This window comes from Sminthopsis crassicaudata, chromosome 6 (assembly GCF_048593235.1).
Source record: "Sminthopsis crassicaudata isolate SCR6 chromosome 6, ASM4859323v1, whole genome shotgun sequence".
NCBI lineage: Eukaryota > Metazoa > Chordata > Mammalia > Dasyuromorphia > Dasyuridae > Sminthopsis > Sminthopsis crassicaudata.
In genome coordinates this window covers 16,407,185-16,427,616 of record NC_133622.1, presented here as the reverse complement: position 1 = coordinate 16,427,616, position 20,432 = coordinate 16,407,185, and the positions used below count along the sequence as shown (strand labels likewise).

General features: G+C 36.1%; 1 protein-coding gene across 4 annotated transcripts in view; it reads right to left on the bottom strand.

Annotated features, from left to right (window-relative positions):
• Positions 1 to 18,071, bottom strand: part of ANAPC4 (anaphase promoting complex subunit 4) — a 38,479-nt gene extending 20,408 nt beyond the window's left edge. For 2 of the 4 annotated variants that reach the window (XM_074273099.1, XM_074273097.1), the window contains exons 1-12: positions 17,740 to 18,071; positions 14,427 to 14,532; positions 9,509 to 9,641; positions 7,429 to 7,503; positions 7,258 to 7,284; positions 7,123 to 7,167; positions 5,862 to 5,946; positions 4,904 to 5,014; positions 2,605 to 2,688; positions 1,864 to 1,950; positions 1,257 to 1,321; positions 337 to 379 (exon numbers count right to left, since the gene is read on the bottom strand). In XM_074273099.1, coding sequence (XP_074129200.1) covers positions 337 to 379; positions 1,257 to 1,321; positions 1,864 to 1,950; positions 2,605 to 2,688; positions 4,904 to 5,014; positions 5,862 to 5,946; positions 7,123 to 7,167; positions 7,258 to 7,284; positions 7,429 to 7,503; positions 9,509 to 9,641; positions 14,427 to 14,532; positions 17,740 to 17,847 — 969 coding nt within the window. In that variant the 5' untranslated portion in view covers positions 17,848 to 18,071. Of the gene's footprint in view, positions 1 to 336; positions 380 to 1,256; positions 1,322 to 1,863; positions 1,951 to 2,604; positions 2,689 to 4,903; positions 5,015 to 5,861; positions 5,947 to 7,122; positions 7,195 to 7,257; positions 7,285 to 7,428; positions 7,504 to 9,508; positions 9,642 to 14,426; positions 14,533 to 17,739 lie in introns of all 4 variants that reach the window. The other 2 variants (XM_074273100.1, XM_074273098.1) reach the window with 1 other exon arrangement.
• Between the last annotated feature and the right edge of the window lie 2,361 nt (positions 18,072 to 20,432).

Here is a 20,432-nt window from a genome sequence, read left to right as displayed (position 1 = left end):
CAATTTAAAGGAAGCAATTTGATATATGTGATAGATTCACAAAAGGGAGCATGGCATAAAGCTAAAGTGCTGGCCTTAAAGCCCAGAAGAGCTGGGTTCAAGTCCCATCTCTGACATTTAAACTGCTTCTCTGATCTCTGGCAAACCATAAAAATGCTCAGGTTCCAGAAAACACTGAGATTCTGCATGTAGATTGCTGACAACAGTGGTAGAAAGGGACCTCCTCATCTGGGAGTTCCCTATACCACTGAAAGTAAAGATCCAATCACATTCTTTGAAATTCATAGCCATTTCCAAACACAAATACATTTCCAATACACATATTATTAATTATACCTTTACTGTTAACTGGTTCATTAAGAGGGACTGAAGTTCAAGGCTAAATGAAAAAAAAAAAAAAAGGCATTTTAATAATTTTTCTCGATTTAATAAACTTTTTTAGGTTTGTAATAATGTTTCTTTTTTATAGCTTTTTATTAAAGGTTTTTATTTTCTTTCTTTTTTTTGTTTTCCCTCCCTCCTATTTTCTTCTATCAAGAAAAATAAAATTCCTATAATGAATATAGATATTCAAGCAAAAAACAAAAACAAAAAACCCCAAAACTTCTACATTGATCCTGTTCCAAATTACACACACACAAACATGCATATATATATATATATATATATGTATTATGTATGTATGTATGTATGTATGTATTCTCAATCTCTATCTTGACTTCATCACCTCTCTGTCTTAAGAGGTTTTTTTTTTTGAATTATAAAAGTTTTTTATTTTTAAAACATATATATATAGATAACTTAATATTTACCCTTGCAAAACCTTGTGTTCAAATTTTTTTCCCTCCCTTCCCACCACTCCCTCTCCTACTGGGCAAGTGATCCAATATATGTTAAACATGTGTGATTCTTCTATACATATGTTCATAATAATGCAGCACAAGAAAAATCAGATCAAAAGAAAAAAAAAATGAGAAAGAAAACAAAATGCCAGCAAACAACAACAAAAAGAGTGAAAACACTATGTTGTGATCCACACTCAATTCCCATAGTCCTCTCTCTGGGTGCAGATCACTTTCTCCATCACAAGACCACTGGAACTGGCCTGAATCACCTCATTGTTGAAAAGACTCACAGCAGAATTGATCATCATGTAATCTTGCTGTTGCCATGTACAATGATCTCCTGTAAACCTCTATTTTTTCTTTAAAGGAATAGTACATATTTAATATATAAACTACAAAGTATCCTCTTACCTTGCTTTCCCCCATAATAGCAGCTGCATAAATTCATCCTGCACTGAGGTTGCTGTGTTCTTTTCCTAGTGAACAAACATTATGGTGATTATTATTATTTTACCAAGATATTAAATATTTAGAATTGCAAACATGTTTATTAAAAAAAAGAATACAGTTCTTACACTCTTTACTAAATCTTCCCTAAAAATTCTTCAAGTTTGTCATAGATTATCAATGACTAATAAGAGAACTAATTAGCTATTATATAACATTTCCTCTTCCTAGTTGTTTTCTTATTCCATATGCTTACCTGTCCTGTCATCAAAATCTCTGTCCAATAATCATCTTTACCAGCTTTCCTCTGGTGATCACATCATCCTCACAACAAATAAGCCAATCATTTCATATAATTAAGTCAAAATGAAAAGCATCAATGACACTTGGCAGAATAAACTATTCCCCTGTTTTTAAAATTATTTGAGAAGTTAAGTCAAACTGAAAATTTTATTATTCTCAAGGTAATAGTTCTCCATTTATGGGTTTTCTTAAATTCCTGAGGCATGAGCTAAAAGTAAGGAACTTAATGCATTTCTAACTTTTCAATCAGGGGCTTCAGTAATACTACCTGTACAAATTTGGTGAGACGAGAATCCATTTGCATCAATATTTCTTCCCAGGCCTCACACATGCATGTCAACGATAACCTTATGTACTACAAATGAAAAAGAAAAAAAAAACTATTTTAATCTGAAATGTCAATTACAAATTTGTATACTTATTGTTAGATCTGACTCATAATAATCTGAAATTTATCTTCTAATGAATTTAGATCTGAGCATCACAGGAAAAAAATAAAAACATAAATAATAGTAGCCAGTGTCAAGATATATTTCAAAGACTCTTCTAGTGATGATCTGAACAAGTCTCCTACTGAAATACCCCATTTAAAATTTTCTACAAGCATATTTCAGATTATACTAATTGGCAAAATGAGCATTTGGTCAAATCATGGAGGCTGATACAAATCCGCAGTTTTGAAACAGAACTTTAGATTAGATACTGCCCTTTAAAAATGTACTGTTATTTAGAAGCTATATAGTTTACAATACCCTCTAAAATATTTTCCACATTAAACTTTAAAAATTCTTAAAGCAGTATTTGAACTGTCATCAAAAATGTTTATTTTTTTATTTTTTAGAAAGTATCAATACTCTTTCCATTCCATACATTGATACAAAGTGACCCTAACATAAGCTATCACAGTGTTACTGAATCTCAAGAAGTGAAAGTTTATGCCCTTGGCATATAAGGAACTGAAGAAATCAAACAATTCAGTGTTACACATTAAACAAGTTTTAAGTAATACCTGTAAAAGAGTTGAAATGTGAGTAAACTTTCTGGCCATCCGAGTCACTTCAGGTAAGTAAGTAGACAACAGGCTAGTATCAAGCTGTAAAAAGGACAACAGACAAAACTGCAGTGAAAACCAGAGTCTTACTTCTTACCTTATTTACAGCAAAATCATCACCAAGAGATGTGTCTAGGCGTGGCTCTTTTCAACAGCAAAGGGACTCAGGCCAGTTCCAATGGTGTTGTGATGGAGAGCCATATGCCCCAGAAAGAGTACTGTGGGAACTGAATGTGGATCACAACACAGGATTTTCACCTTTTTTGTTGTGGTTTGCTTGCATTTTGTTTCCTTTCTCATTTTTTTCCTTTTTGATTTGATTGTTCTTGTGCAGCATGCTAATTGTGGACATATGTATAGAAGAATTGCACATATTTAACATATACTAGATTACTTGCTGTGTAGGGGAGGGGGAAAGAAGGGAGAAAAAATGTGGAACACAAGGTTTTGTAAGGGTGAATGCTAAAAACTATCTTGAAAATAAAAAGTTATTAAAAAAAAAAAAAAGAAAGCAAACATAGTAACAGAAGAAATTTTAAAAAAGAGAGAGTGATGTGTCCAGGGAGATAGAATACAGCAAGAAATATAGACCATTTAATGTACAATTTGATCACCAAAAAAGCTGGTATCACAGCTTTTGGGGGAAGAGAGAGGTAATCGGGCTTAGAGCCACCCAACTACTTATTGCCAAGTGTCTGAGGGCAAATTGGAACTCAGATCCTCCAGTTCCCGGGGCTGCTGCTCTCTCTCCTACGCTCCCCAAGCAGCCTCAGCATTAAAAACACTATGAAGAGCAGGTCCCTGCTAGCTTATACACACCCACATACTCATCACATGAAATCCTTTCTGACATAGAGAAATGTAAAGTGCAAAGATTGGACCACAATCCAAAAAGAACATTTGAGGAGCAAACACTTGTTGGCTCCCAAATGCATAGCTTCAGCTTTTCGAATCCCGCTTCTGGAGCAGCAGGCAAGCCCTCTGGGCCACAACTGTTCTGTGAAAAGTTGAAATAGTTGCAGCCAGCTATTTCAGAAGATTCTTGGGAATCCTTACCTGAACAGGATTGCAGATTCCCAGACAAATCCTTTTTACAAATACAGAGAGAAATCTCAGGATATACACCCATCTTTGGCCCCACTAACACGATGCACTTCCCTGATGCACACTGTATGTATTGTTTAAAATATATCATAATACTTTCTACTTGTAAGCTCCCTGAAAGGATCATCTTCATCTGGCACATCTGTCCTCCCCAGCTTGAGCCCACTGCTTCACCCCCCACAGACTGATAATATGCTGGATGGAAGAGAGAAGGGAGCTGTAAGGCAGCTGTGCCCCTCCATGGGTCCTGTTTTTGCTGGTAGCTTAGGAGTTTGGGTGGGTGTCTGATCAAGTGGTTTCCCTATTTGAGGCAGGGAGACAGAAAGGAAATTTCTACTTAATGGTGGGGTTCCTGAAATATGAACCAGGCAATTGGACAAAGCTCAGTTCTCCCATCCCATCAAATGTGATATTTGTAAGGCACTAAGCACAGAGCCTGGCCTGTAGCAGGCAACTGAGTAACACCAGGTCTCTGCCATTTCCCTCAGCCATATCTACAGTGCAAATAAACAATCATCAGGTTTTTGTTGTTCTCTGACTGTTTTTAAGTTTTTCTATCTCACAGTCACCACAGTAAAGACTCCAAGTATAAGATTATTTGCTTTACGTGGAATTCACCATAACCAAATCAACAATGTTACTGCTTCTACAGGCCGTCCACTATCACAAAGAATCAATTCTGATGAATGCTTTCTCTGCTGAAATCACAATGCTCATAAAACTATTTTATCTACAAAAAAAGCTGGAATTATAAAGGCCATATTATGTATTTATGGGATGTTGGATATGAGTGAGTTTTATTGTCAAGGAAAGAGTTCTGGATTTGGATTCTGATTCTGTCTCAGACAGAATACGTATGAACAAATTCTATTTACTACGTGACTATGGGCAAGTAATTTCTCTCTGAGGCTCAAGCTATCTCAATGGAGATTATAATACCATTGTACTTATCTCAGTCATGTAAAGCTCAGAAATGGGAATATATGTGAAGAACTTTGCAGGTCTTAAAGAGCTCTCTAACTCTCAGTCTTTAATATTATTAAGCAATACATCATCAAAATGGTTCTCAGCCACTGAACTCACTAGATAAGAAAAACATGTCTACAAGAAATAGACTGTATTTCACATTGCTCTGAAGCTCAGTTTTACTCACCTGAAAATATGAAATTTCTGACATAACACTGGTAGAATCTCCTGTCTCTGTAATAACTGATAATGATTTCAAGTCACTTGATAAGCATAAGCCGAGACACGAACCAGAAACCTGAGAAGGTAAAAGATTCCAGTCATAAATTTTATCTGTTCATTTCACTCAAATAACGTTTTTAATATTAATGCACAACTTTGCCGTTGTGTATAATATGTGAGGCAAAAACCTATGTAAAACCTAGAAAACCTGACAGCTCATGCAACAGAAATCTCCATGGATCAGGATATTGCCTGCCTTCTGCCACGGGCACTGAAGTGTCAAACTAACTTGTACAGTTAGGGCCTTCATTCAGGGAAGTGATCTCACTGTTTCTTTTCTCCCTTCTTCCCTTGGGTTACCCAACAAAGTCAGTTTCCACAACTAAAGAGTTCAGCAGCAGAAATTCTTCTCCCTCTGAGAGGGAAGGCAGAATTGAGGAGGGAACAAGTTCAGCACTAAGCATTTAGCTCTGGTGCTGGGGAGAGAAAGAAAACTAGCTGTGACTAATTTAGCTTAGCTGTATTTTAGCCACCAATTCTAACTTTTATTCTCCACAGGCCGGCAAAAAGATAATAAACAAGAAGTGAGGTTATAAAGCAACTACAAGCATATCAATCATTTTTGTTAGTTGTCTTCAATTCCATTAGCAACTAATAGTTCCTGCTTGTTATGAGTATTATGTCTCTTACTTTTACACTTTGTATGAATTATAGCTGAAATCTCTAACTTCCAAATTTAATTAATTCCTAAGATTATAAGAAAATATTCATTCTTTTCAGAAAAAATACACATTCAGCATTTAAGAAATAGTTATTTCAATCGCTGAAAATTAGAATAGTTAATGTTTGAATCTTCTCTCACAAACCAATTAGCTGCTATATTTAAAAAGAAATTATAGGGAAAATATAAAAGGAAAACTCACCCCTGTAACAGTGGCAATTTTGTACATTCCATAAGCATAGATCTCAATGAACTCAGAGTTTCCTCCAAGGACAAGAGCATTAAGCCTAATTAAAAGTAAGGCAACAAGCTGAGGACTAATCAACAATAGAAATAATCAAGTTCTAAAACTCAGCTCTAAATGACTTTTCCTATATAATCTACATATTAAGGTTCTCCTGCAGTGGAAATTGATAAAGCAAAACAAGTCTACTGATTTGTTGGTCAAATTCAGCTAAACATGCCTAATCTTTTCCAAAGCAGTATAAAAATTCAACTGTGCAAATGAGCAAAGCCTGCTACCTGGAAGATAACAGGTTGTTGGCAGATAATAAGAGTAAAAATTATCATTAAAGTCCCAATACAGTGCTGCTTCTTATCTGTGGCCAGTATCATCATAGCTCTACTAAGATGACACCTGCCATTTCTAGTCTAAGATTTACAAAGCACTCTACACACATTAGGGCTTTGGATTCTCACAACAAGCCCACAAGGTTAACTATTATTATCCCTGGTTTTTAAAGATAAAAAAACAGAAGCTTATAAAGGCTGACTAAAGAAGTTAAATTTTATGATGTCCTATCAAGCTGTAAAAAGTTATACTTAAGATGAAAGTTTTCCTTTCTATCCTTGTAGAGGAAAATAAATAAATAAAGAAAAGGTTTACTGATTTGTCCATACCATGTCCCTAGGCCTTCTCTTTATGTACCATATATCTCCACCTCACCAGTAAGTATATTTGTTGGGGCCTAAAGATTTAAAAATGCAATGCATGCCCTTGGATTCAAAGATAAAATTTCATTTTAAGATGTCTTTACTGCATTAAAATTTCTTCTTTTGAAGAAAACAGGAAAGGGATGCTATAAGTCTTTTAAAACTGATTTTTAAAACTGACAAAATGAAAGGCCATGGAATAACATCAAGTTAAATGACAGATAGTAAAAGAATGTTTAATGTGAGCAAAGAAATTATACCAAAAAAAGGTAATTAATACAAACACATAAAATTATCTATTTAAAACTTCCTCCTCAAATTAAGTGATTTTAAAGATAAGACATATTTGATACTGAATTACTTGCTGTCTGGGGGAGGTGGTAAGGGGAAGGGAGGGAAAAAAAATTTTGGAACACAAGGTTTTACAAAGGTGAATGCTGTAAACTATCTATGCATATATTTTGAAAATAAAAACTTTATTTAAAACAAAATACATATTTGCCACTACATATTCTTCCAAGAAAACTTACCTGACATCACCCAAGAGCTTCATAATTTCATCTGATTTTTCTTCACTAAAATATGAAAAATAATTATTACAACTCAGATTTATTACTAAACAATAATTCTCTTACTTGAAAAAAATACCACAGAATCTTTCTTACCTAAAAATTTTGGCAGTGGTGCTATAGCTGAATAAGAATACAAATTAAGAAAATTAATATTTTAAATGAAATAACTAAAGATATTTTCATAACATAGTTAATAATAACAAATTTCAAATGAATTAAAAAAAAAACAACTAGTTAAAAAAGCTTTCCAACTTTGATACTCACTTTTTTGGCAAGGCAGGTAGTTTAGGCAGAAGAAGATTTGACTCATCCTCAGCATTATAAAAAGATGTTAAAACACTAGAGAAAAAAAAGAATGATCTAAAACACTAAAGATATGACTTTCTTTTACAATTTGAAAGTATTTTAATCTTTCAAAGAGAAATACACAAACTAAACAGGAGTCAGGTTAAATTTAAAATAAAAATTTTGCTATTATATTCATTATAAATTAAGAATAAAATATTCATGTTTTTTCCCATTGAGAAGCATGTAATTTTTTAAATACTTAGTTCAAAATAAATGCTATACGGTAAAAATGAAATTTTATCCAAGCTCTAAACAGCTATAGCTACTATTTACATTATGACAAAAAAATTACTTTAAAATTGATTTGGACAAAATTAATGTAACACAAAGATTTAGGAAAAATAAGTAAGGTTAGGCAACAAGTTTTACAACAAACATACAGCACTTCCAGAAGAAGGGACACTTTACTAATAACAAAAAATATATTAAGTTTTTCTTATTCACAGACAGCTTTAGTCATGCAAAGGACAAATGTATGCATTTTATAAATTAAAAAAAAGAAATAAGTGATTTATCTAGGGTCACAAAATTGCTACAAAGGAATATAGTTCAGGAACTTGAAACACTCATCCAAGAATTCATGTCACCGCTTTAAGTATCAAGATTTGCTTTGAAGAACACTGCTATAATTATGCTACTTTATGGTCAGTTCTGTGATTTACACCCAAATTGCCATTTTAAAGTCTTGACTAAGCAGGTCCACATTTAACACAAAAATAGTCCTGAAAACCTTGGATCCTCAGCATACTATTCATAAATTTGTACATAAATCATCACTACTGAAGTAATTTTTCTTAAATTCCTAAAAACCATGGAATAACTATAAACTCCTAATTATTTAGGAATGACTTAACAAGAATAACTTGTCAAGAATAGCCTTTACTGAATTTTTAAAAATAATTTTAATATCTTTCATGAAATAGAGATGGTCAGATTTTGCACATATGTATAAGTAGAAATACACACATACATATACAGAGTCCTAAAATACTGTTGCCTAAGGAACTAGAAATTGAATGGATGCCTCTCAATTTGGAAATGGATGAATATGTTATGGTATATGAATGGAATAGAATACTATTGTTATGTATAAAATGATGAGCAGGCTGATTTCAGAAAAGTCTGGAAAGACTTACATGAACTGATATTGTGTTAAGTCAGCAAAACCAAGGGAACATTGTACACAGCAACAAGAAGATTATGTGATGATCAACTGGGATGGATTTGGCTCTTTTCAACAATGAGGTGATTCAAGGTAATTCAATGGACTTGAGATGGAAAATGGCAATCACATCCAAAGAGAGAACCATGGAGACTGAATTGGATCAAAACATAGTATTTCCCCATTGTTTCTTTCTCATAGTTTTTTTTGTTTTTTGTTTTTTGTTTTTTGTTTTATTTTTTTTTTTCCCCCACTTTTGGTCTGATTTGGTCTGATTTGCACAACATGACAAATATGGAAATATGTTTCAAAGAACTGCACATATTTAACCTATATCAGATTGGTTGCTGTCTTGGTGAGTGGGGAGGTAACTAAGAGAGGGAGAAAAATTCAAAGTCTCACAAAAATGAATGTTTAATATATTTTAATATGTTTAACATCTATGGGACTGCCTGCCATCTAGGGGAGGGGGTGGAGGGAAGAAGGGGAAAAGTTGGAACAGAAGTTTTTGCAAGGGTTAATGTTGAAAAATTATCCATGCATATGTTTTGTCAATAAAAAGCTATAATAATAAAGAAAAAAATGAATGTTGAAAACTGTCTTTATATGTATTTGGAAAAGTAAAATACTATTGAGGGGGAAAAAAAGACACTTGTTTAATAAAAGAAAGGAATTTAGGAGAGTATTATATTAAAAAAAAACCCAAAAAACTAATATTGGTAAAGTGGGGAGAAATATGATGCTGCCAGAGGTATTCCTAAATTATATTGAAAGTTACCTCTGATAGGTATTTTGAGTTTACATTAATGCAGATTTTAAAATTTCTTGATCTACCTGCTTTCTTCAGTAACTTCCATCCAATGCATGTAGGTAACAGGCGTATCCACAGAAAAAGAGTGCAAGCTTTCAGGCTTCTCAACATCACACAAAATAACTTTCTTGGTGTCAGCAAGGCCAAAGGCCAAAACTATAAGAAAAAATCAAATACCAGGTGATTAAGCATATGAAAATGGAACTCTATTGACAGCATTAATAGTAAAATGAATTTTGGCTCAAGAATCTTGAATAATTAATGTTTTCAATTTGCTACTGTTTAATTTTGTCCATTTCAAATATTCCAAAATAGTCCATAAAGGATTTTTATTACTTTAAAAGTGGTCCTATACATGTTTAAAAAAAAACCACAAACACAATATATTGCTACACAGCCATTTTTTTATTACCAAGATATAGTAGAAACTACAAAGAAGCCTAGAAGAAATTACTTGATCTCTATACTTTTCAATACTTTTTCTATCCTATTGTTGTTTTTACCAAATGAGAACACAGAAACCAGAAGCACGTTTGTCTTTGACAACAAATAAATTTTACACTGTAGAATCTCTGAATGGGTCAGTAAAAAATATTAATACTTCAAGTTATTTCATTGAATTTCAAATGTGGACTCAGGTAATATCATCCAGTTGTACTAAAGTACAACTCTGTACAATGTTCTTATAAATTCCTGCTTACCCTTCCCAAAAACAAACTACTTGAAATAACTCTTAATAGCCTTTATTTGACAAACTCATATTTAATTTTTTAATGATAACTTATTACTCATTATTTAACCAACACTTACTGTATGATCTTTCTTAATCCTTTGCTTCCCTAGCATTTAGTACAATGCCTGATACAGAAGATGTTTAAAATACTCATTTACTGATTAATAAAACTTTTTGATTTAAGAGTACATGTTAATTTCACTATGGTTCTTTCCCAAGAGAAGCATACTGTATAATAAAATGTAACTGAACAAAATTCTTCATATTATTTGTACCCAAACCACTAAAACATTAAATGAAGTTAGTGATGATTTTCATTAACCATAAAAATTAGAGACATTCTTTGGTGTTTCAATGTATCTGTTTTTATCAGCATAGATACTATGTCATTTACTCATACCTTCTTATCCTATAGTGATCCTCATTAATATCCTATATAAATCCTCCAGAGGGTTTCTCCAACATATTTCTAGATCTTTTAATATTTGTGTATTTTATGAAAACCTTTAGATCATGTCATTATTAGTTGTCACTATATGACAAAAGAACCTTCTATGGTCACAAATATCCTCGATGATATTCTTCACAGAACTTCTCCCATGTAAATCGCTGCTGGTAAAAGATTACAGTAAACAGGTGTTTATATTATATCTTTCCTTTTTGTTCTTTGGTACCCTCAGTTTTGCTTCTTACAAGCCTACTGTATTCTGGGATTTGTAGACACTGAACATCACTGGAGAAAAGTGGAAGATTTGCTTTAGGAACATGGAGCAAACTATCTGAAGCCCTACACAATTTCCCAAATACTATTCAGTTCACTTCCATCCTATTCAATTTTGTCCCAGTCTATAGTTTATCTGAATTGTCTTTTCAAGATACATGTACTTATGGACTAAACCCCAGGGGCTGCTCAGCCAACCTCATCATAATTTTCCAAATAATCCTTCATTTGCTTTTTTGTTCCCTTCCCAATATGGCTTTTTAAGGTAATTTCCTAGGAGTAGTCAAGGATCTCGCTGTTGAAGCCCTGAAGTATTGCTCAGATTTCAAAATATTCAGTACAATATAACAGAATAATCAACTATAGATTAGGATCAAAAGGAATCAAAAAAGAAGTATCTTGAATGTAATGGAATACTATTGTTCTAAGAAACAATCAGAAGTATGATTGCAGAAATGCCTGGAGACACGTGAATTGAGGCTACTGAAGTGAGTAGAACCAAGAGAACATTGTTCACAGCAACAACAAAATTATGAGATGATCAACTCTGATGGACTTGGCTCTTTTCAACAATGGGGTGATTCAGGTCAATTCCAATAGACTTGTGATAGAGAGTCATCTGCATCCAGAAACAGACTGTGGAGACTGAATGTGGATCAAAGCATAGTACTTTCACCTTTGTTGTTGCTGTTTCTTGCTTATTTTTTTTCCCTTATTATTTTTCCTTTTTGATCTAACTTTTCTTATGTAGCATGATAAATGTGGAAATATATTCAGAAGAAATTACACATATTTAACCTATACTGGAAAATGTACTATCTAGAGGAGGGAAGGAGAAAAATTTAGAACCCCAAGTTTTGCAGGGATGATTGGTGAAAACTATCTTTGCATGTATTTTGAAAAATAAAAAGCTATTATAAAAAATAATTTAAAATTTTTTAAAAAGGGAAAAAAAAAAGTATCTCTTCCATTTGAATTTTTGACCAGTCAATAAATATTTATTAAGCACCTACTACAGCCAGGTACTGTGCTAAGCACTGGGGATACCAAAAGTCAGAAAATGTCCCTACCTTCAAAGAACTCACAATATAATGGGAGAGAACAACAAAAATCAGATCATATATAACATAAATAAGAGATAAATTAACATAGAGATGCTACTAGAATTCAGAGGGGTTATGAAAGGCATCCCACAAATGAAAGAGTTTTAGTTGGGACTTAAGAAAGGCGATTGGTGGGGGCAGCTAGGTGGCATAGTAGATAGAGCACTAGCCCAATTACCTCAGTTAAAAAAAAAAAAAAAAAGGTGATTGATAAGGGAAGAGTGAGAGAGTGAGAACGAGTGTGTATATAGTGTGTGTTTGTGTGTCTGTCTGTCTGTCTGTCTTCTAGATATGGGTGATTGCCATAGAAAAGACCCAGAACAAAAATAAAAGTGTCTTGCTCATGAAAAAAGGAGGCCGATATCATTGGATTAAAGCGTCAGAGAATAATGAATCTATATGATCTCATAATTTGGCTTCGTTGATCATTAACTTTTTCAAAGGCCTTTTCTCTTTCACTGCTTTTCATTATTTTTTGATCCAATACCACTTGTAATCTTTCATTTTCCCATATAGTTTTCTAAAAATGAAGTTACATTCTAAACTATGGTTGCCCTTGTCCATCACATCTCTTTCTAAGCAATGAGATCAAGTGTTGTTAATTTATTTCCTTTTTTTTTTTTTCCTTTTTTTTCTGAGGCAATTAGGGTAAAGTGATTTGCCCAGGGTCACACAGGTAGGAAGTGTTAAGTGTCTGAGACTAGATTTGAACTTGGGTCCTCCGGACTTCAGGACTAACTTGTTAATTTCAATGCTCTTTTGGCCTCTGCAATGTGGCAATTATTTTAGAACAGTTAAACTTTTCTAAGAAATGGTGGCAACTTTATCTTAGTCCATTTCCCACTTTTCAAAGTCAATGGCTTATTCAAATAGGTTAAGTTGGAGCTGCTATAAATACATACAATGTCTCCTTCACATTTTCATCTTTTCTCTTGGTATTTGGACTTTTATGCTACATAATCCAAGACCCAACTATACAAAGGCAGCTAACTCAGAAAAGAAGCCCACATGAGAAACTCTTTTAATAGATAGCTAATTTCTCTTATTTTGCTTAGTGGTTGACATTCCCAGTATCTTCTAACTCTTTTTGAAGAAAATTAGGATTTATAGGCATGAGGTCTCCAAGAAATCTACAAAGCCTTGGACTTTTCTCACTTTTTAATCACAAACTTATTTTACAGTTTCCAAGGCCTTCCCTCCCTCCCACTTTCAAAATGAAGCCACCAAATATGAAAGCACAGTTTGCCTTGGTTTGGAGGACGCTATCAAGCTTTTCACAGAATTACCATGGACAAATACTTCATTCCTAACAGCTATATTGCAGCCAACAATCTTCTTTGGGTTCTCCAGCAGGAGACAAATTATCTTTAGGGACATAAAGTTTTTCTAATTTGGCAGAACCAGCCAAAGCAAGTATTCTAGTGACAGTTAAAACTCAGAACTACCTCCAGAAAACAATATGAAATGTTTATGGAGGAAAGAAATGGAAGGAAACAAAGTGAGCTGGATATACCTAACTGGGCCAGATGCTATACAGTCCAAAAGAACGGAGAAAGGAGGCTAGGGAATGTCAAGCAAACAAACTAAATACTAGAATCTGTAAGGACAAGTGTTTTTCACTTCCTTTTTGGAAAAGGTTAAAAAAAAAAAACAACCCACCCATATCTATATGTTAAATTATATTTAATTTAAGCATGTCTTTACAGAAAAAATTTGTTAAGTTTCTCTTGGATTTTTATGAAACAGCTTTCTAAAAAGTCAGGAATTTTTAAAAACTTAGCACATAATATGGACATAAAATTCCATCTTGAAACAAGGTTTCTACCAAACTCCCTTTTCTGATAATGAAAATTTCCGCAACAATACTTATCACTACTAATGCTAAATGAAATGAGCAGAACTAGGAGATCATTGTACATGGCAACAAGATTATACGACAATCAATTCTCATGAATGTGACTCTTTCCAACGATGAGATGATGCAGACCAGTTCCAATGATCTTGTGATGAAGAGAGCCATCTACACCCAGAGAGAGAACTGTGGGAGCTGAGTGTGAATCACAACATACATTTTCACTCTTTTTGCTGTTGTTTGCTTGCATTTGACTTTCCTTTTTTTTCTTTTTGATCTGATTTTTCTTTTGCAGCAAGATAATTGTATAAATATGTACTCCTCTACTGGATTTAATATATATATTTTAACATGTTTAACATATATTAGATTACTTGCTACCTAGGGGAGGGGATGGGAGGAAAGAGGAGGAAATTTGGAACACAAGTGCTTTGCAAGGGTCAAAGTTGAAAAATTATCCATGCATATGTTTTGAAAATAAAAAGCTTTAATTAAAACAAAACAAAACAAAACAAAACAAACTTATCATTACTTTTCCCATCTGGTCTCCAAGCCAAAGACGTCACTTCTTTTCCAGTATTTTCATTTGGTGGCAAACTCCATACTCGCTGAAAGTTTGCTAGTCGATGAAGTAAAACCTAAGGAACAGATTAAAAAAAATTTTTTTAAAATATAAAGACAATAAATCCAGTCAGTCACTAAGCCTTAATGCTTACTATCTACCAGGTACTTTGAATAGTGTTAGGAATATGAAAAAAAAAAATTCTTTCTGCCTTCAAGAAATTCATATTTTAAAGGAAGAGTAACTTACTAATACATGCAAAACATATACAGAACAGAAAGAGAAACCAGTTACATCTCAAAGAAAAATCAGTTACGTCAAGAGGCAACTAGGAAAGATCACTGCACACAGTGGAACTCCAGCTGAGTCTTAAAGCAAGACAATTATAAAGATTAAAATTCCTATTTTCTAAGTCATCTACTAGCTATGGAAGGAACCTACAGTTGTTCAAGGACAGTAGTATCTGAAGGAATTGTAAAAATATATCTTTAAAAACTGAAGAAATGAGAAAATCTACTTAATTGTGTATCCAGTAAATTATTTTACCTTTTTATGCTGACAGATCAACAATTAATATCATAAATGTTAAGTATGTTTCAATATTAGTGTTGGATGTGGAAAGGAATATAAGTATTCCGCTTCTCAGTCCATGACAAACACCACATCTAGAAGAACTGAAACTATAAAGTTTTTTTAAAAGCATTTTTAGTATGCAGAATAATTACATATACTTCAATATAAAAGCAGCCTAAGATGGCTCTGCTAGTAATGGATTAACAAAATGAGATTTCTTGAAGAAATATTAGGGCATCGAGAATTTTTTAAAAATTAAAAAACACCCCGCAAAATAAAAAAGACAATTTCAGTAGTTATAAAAGGAGGCTGGCAGCAGATGGCCTAGTTTGAGGTAGACAGAGAACACTGTTTTCCTCAAACACCTGTTCCAATAAATCTTAATTCTGGCAGCACTTGGGATAAGAGCTTTTGTAGAAATAATAGCAGTCCAAATTATTTTATGACAGGGAAACATTTTGGAAAAACCTGACAATACTATACTCATTCTAGAGTATAGCAACACTATAATAGCCATTCTTAATCAAGTTTGGATCAAGGGCCTATTTGGCAGCCTGATGAAACCTATAAAACTTCTCAGAATGTTTTTAAATGAATAAAATAATAAGATTGCAAAGAAAATAAATTACATTGAAATGTGGTTCTCAAAATAGATTTTTAGAGTTCGAGTCAAGGTAAGTAACTTCTGCCTCAGAAAATCAGAGCCTGCTCTTCTGTGAACTTCTCCCAAGCTGGACAATAAAAGGTTCCTTCTAAGTAGGGTTCAATGCAAGAGAAGTTTTATAATTTAATGTTAGCCTCCTAAAGTTGACCATTTAAGAAATAGGGCATAGAATAGGACCCTAACAAGTAACAGTCAATCAACAAGCATTTAGTAAGCACCTGTTATAAAGGGATGGCGTTAGTAATTGAGCGGATTTTAAAAAGCTTCATGTTAAAGCACTACTTAAGCTGCATTTTGAAGTGGGAGGGATTCTGCGAGGCGGAGATGACTGAAGTGCCTCACAGTCATGGCCACAGCGGACAGGCATGGGGGAGGGACGTGGAGTCTAAAGAACAGAGAGAGATTCAGTTTGGCTCGGTCCCGAAGGGAGGAGGGGAAGTACTGTACGATGTGGTAGAAGACATGTTGGCACAAGGTCAAGGTTCCAAGCCTGGGAGACTCAAAGAGTGGGGATGCCTTTGACAGAAATTAAAAATTAGGAAGAAAAGAGGGTTTTAGAGAAATGATGAGTTTGGCCGGGCTGAGTTTGAAATGTCTCTTGAAAATTAATCAATATTTACTAAGTACCTATGATGTGTTAGACACTATGCTAGGTGCTAGAGGTTCGAATGTAAAGCATAAAATTATCTCTGTGCTCAAGGACATGAAGATGATATAAATATTGAAGTGTTCTCCTGTCACTGTGTCCATCACCCTAACGAAAACTCTCCAGTGTCCCGAGTCAAAAAGATACATAAGCAGGAAGTCAATTAACCTATCAGCACCTCCAAGACGTCCGTCAGTACTGGTGGAGGAAATTTCCTCAAATTCCTTACAATGAAGAAATTAAAGATCCAAAAAAAAAAAAAAAAAAAGGCGTAAGATTCTCCGTCATGTAGTTCCTGCCTTTCCAGACTCATGTCCCACCACCCACCTTCACGTACTTGTAACCTCGTGAGTTACGCATCCGTTAAGGAGCATTTACTAAGTATCCACACGCTGAGCTCCCACAGAACGGTCCTCAAAGAGCTCACATTTCAATGGAGACCATCCGTATCGGTACGGGAGGAGTACAAGTTGGCACTAGCAGTGACAGAGACCGTGAGCCAGAATGGAAAACAAAGAACGTTCTCTGGCTGGGACACCGCCAGGAGAGACCAGGCCAAGATCACATGGTTAGGAAGTGTTCCTAAGAGGCCCGCACCCAGTTTTTTTGACCACGAATCCAGTGCGACATTCTCTGCAGCCACAAAACGGCGCATTCAGTTGTCACATAGTTTCACCCTCTCTCTAATTTCCGAATGCCCTCCCCCGCGTCCCTCTCTACAGGCTCCGCGGGAAAACCCCTAACTCTCTTCCCTGCTCCAGCATCATCCTCGCCACCAAAGCCCCAGCATCCTTTGCACCCAGAACTTCCAGACAACCGCACGGAGGACCGGGCGTCGGGTAAATCGCTTCACCCAGCGAGGCAGTTTTTAGTGCTGCTCATCCTCAGCAGGTCTGAAGCCCCTCACAGGGGCCTGTGGCGCCGCGGCTTCTTCATCTATCTCTTTAAGCCTCGTGCCGTGGATGCTAAAGGGATTCTTTTGGCCTTTCTTTGTCTTTTCATGCGGATATCAGAAAGGGCTGAAAGGGGATAAACGTGTAACATGCAACATACACACACAGATGCATGTCACACGAGCATGGACACGTACACGCACCCGTGCACACATACGTTCGTATCACTTTTGGAAACATTTTAACTTGTAAGGGAAACCAAAATCGCACCAACTTGAGGCTGGGGAGGGCAAATCTTTCTTCCATTTCCGGACCTGTTTTTTGATTTAATTTTATTTACTTTGAATTAATTTTCTTTTATTTAAGGTGCCTCCTTCCATATGAAAGAATTCTTATAAGCGTCATCCACGACAAAGTGGAGGGCCTCGGCTTTGGGGAGGGGCCTAACGGGGAGAACTGCAGGGGAAACTGAGGCCCAGCTAGGCCAGGGGTCCTGCCTTCACTTACCTCCCCCACTTTGTTGGCCAAGGCAATGAGGTCCCTCTTGGGAGACCAGGCCATGAAAATGATCTCCTGAGGCAGCTGCTTCTCTCCCACCTGTCGGAAGGCCGGCATCTTGGGGAGGGGTCCCGCGGGGACAAAGCCCCTCTCCTCAAACAGGGGGTCCCTCTTCTCCCCGTCAGCCGCCTCCGGGCCCCGCCCCCTGCCTCCCGCACAGCCGCATAACGAGGATCTGCCGGCGGGCAGAGGCACTTCCGGGGCGGGATTTCCTGCCGGAGCGCCGGGCGCGCGGCCGCTCACTCACGTTACGCGCGCGCGCGCTGCGCTGACGCCACGGCGGTCGCGTCTCCAGCCCGTGCAGAGCTCGCTTTAGAGGCGCTTTGGTCCTTACCCTCGCGGAGCTTATAGTCAAACTGCAGACAAACAGCGCCCCTGGTGGCCAGAGCTCATTCTTGCAAACATTCTAATGGTGGCAACCCGTGTATTGTGCATAAAATAACGTCTATTTCCCAAGGAAACCAGTTGTATTGCAATAGTTAGTGAAATCTCTTTTTAAAAGCTCATGAGCTCCAGGTGAAGAGCCCCTGCTTCAGAAAATGGCATCCCTGCGGGTTTATTCTTTGCCCCCTCCCACCCGGCGGCCCCTGCATGCCTACTGAAGAGGGCGGAGCTTGGGGGAGTTTTTATCGTTTAATAACTGCCTTGTCCCAGCGAGGCAGCCAGGCCAGGCCCTCCTTCCGCGTGCACTGAAAAGGACAGATTGGAAATCAACATCTTCCTTCACTTTTAAAGCTTAAACTTTCAAAGCGTGACCAGTTTTCAACACTGACCCTTGTAAAACCTTGGGCTCCAGCTTCCTTTCCTTCTCTCCACCCCCTCCCCTAGAGGAGTAATCCAATATATATTAGACATGCGCGATTGTCCTATGCATATTTCCACAGTTATATCGTGCAAGAAAAATCGGATCAAAGGGGGAAAATGAGAAAGAAAAAGCACGCCAGAGAACAGCAACAAAAAGCGACAAGCCACGTGATCCACGTTCAGTGCTGTCGGTCCTGTCTGGCTGCGGAGGGCCCTCTCCATCACCAGAGCACCGCCTTCTTTGTAGAAGAGAGCCTCCTCTGCCACAGCTGACCATCCCATAATCTTCTTCTTGTGCGTACAGTGATCTCCTGGTCCTGCTCACTTTACCTAGCCTCCATTCATGGAAGTCTTTCCTGAAACAGCCTGCTCATCATTGCTTGTAGAACTGTAATAGAATAAGGTTTTTAAATGCACAAAAACAAAATGCAAAGGAAACCAAATATTTTGAAATAAAGATGTCATTTTCCCCATCCAATTTCAAGGACTCCCCGAAATCTATCCATGAATTTTTTTGCAGGGTAGGTCTAGCAAAGACTTCAATTTAAGAATCCCAGAGTCAAGAAAATATTCTTTCTATTGAAGTAATATGGGGCCGCTAGGGGGCGCAGTGGAGAGAGCACCAGCCCTGAAGTCAGGAGGACCTGAGTTCAAATCTAGTCTCAGACACTTAAGACTTCTTAGCTGTGTGACCCTGGGCAAGTCACTTAACCCCAGCCTCAGGGAAAAAAAGAAAAAGAAAAGAAGTAATATGAACTTTACCAAAAGGTTTAATTGGATTAAGTACATTAATAATAAATTTAATTAAGGAAAAATAGGAACCAGTGCAGTGAGAGCTTATGTCCCATAGGGGTCTTGAAGAGAGGAACAGACATTTCTAGTCTCCTCTCCCTGTTCCTGCAAAGGAAACTTGAATTCTTTCCAAAAGGGAAAACAGAAGCTTAATTTACTAGTTTGAGATGATAAACAATATTAAACAATTTAGGGAAGAATTGCCAAGGTGGGGAGGTTTTCTTGTAGGAGGGAAGCAGAAAGAAAGAATCGATCTGCTTCCCCCAAATTAAAGAATCAAGAAGTTGTGAGGCTTCTGGGACTATTTACATGACAATGCTGGAGGACTGACATGGAGGGGAAAATGTCTGAGAATTTAAAATAGGTCCTGTCAGTGATGAGAAGAATAGTGAATAAACATTACCTCTTTCATGTCAAGTTTTATTCTTAGTATTTATTTTGGTAGTCAAATGATTAAACTGGCTAAGTATATCTGTGCATGTTATGAAAATTTTAGAATATTAAAAAACATTTTTTTATTAATTCTTTGGGGGATGGGATGAGGTATCAGGACGTTTTCTTCTAGTTAGATTATTGAGCAGACTGAAATCTGTCCCATAAAATGTGAAATTTTACTTCAAGCCTGAAACACTCCTCAGAGAAGCATCCCAAAAGGGAGGTAAGGCTTAGCTTATTGGAGGGAGAATTCACTTAACACTGACTGCAGGCCTGTAAATCTCCCCCACTCACTCAGTCCATTGTGAATCCTCTAAATGTGGCTCAATTTGTAACCTGACTTGACTTACCTATAGAGTCTGTTTAACTAGGTTTGCTTCCTTAGGGGATGGATGAGAATGTAATTCTGCTTAACTACATTTAAATTTTATAACACTGCACAAAGCATGGGATTATGTGTGTGGGTGTGGGTGTATATATGTATATAATTATACATATACATACACACACCCTCACACACATATACATATATATCAACTTTTATGGTTTAAGAGGATATATGAGATTGCATTATGTAAAAATTATTTCTCTGTCTCTCTGATGTAAGTTTA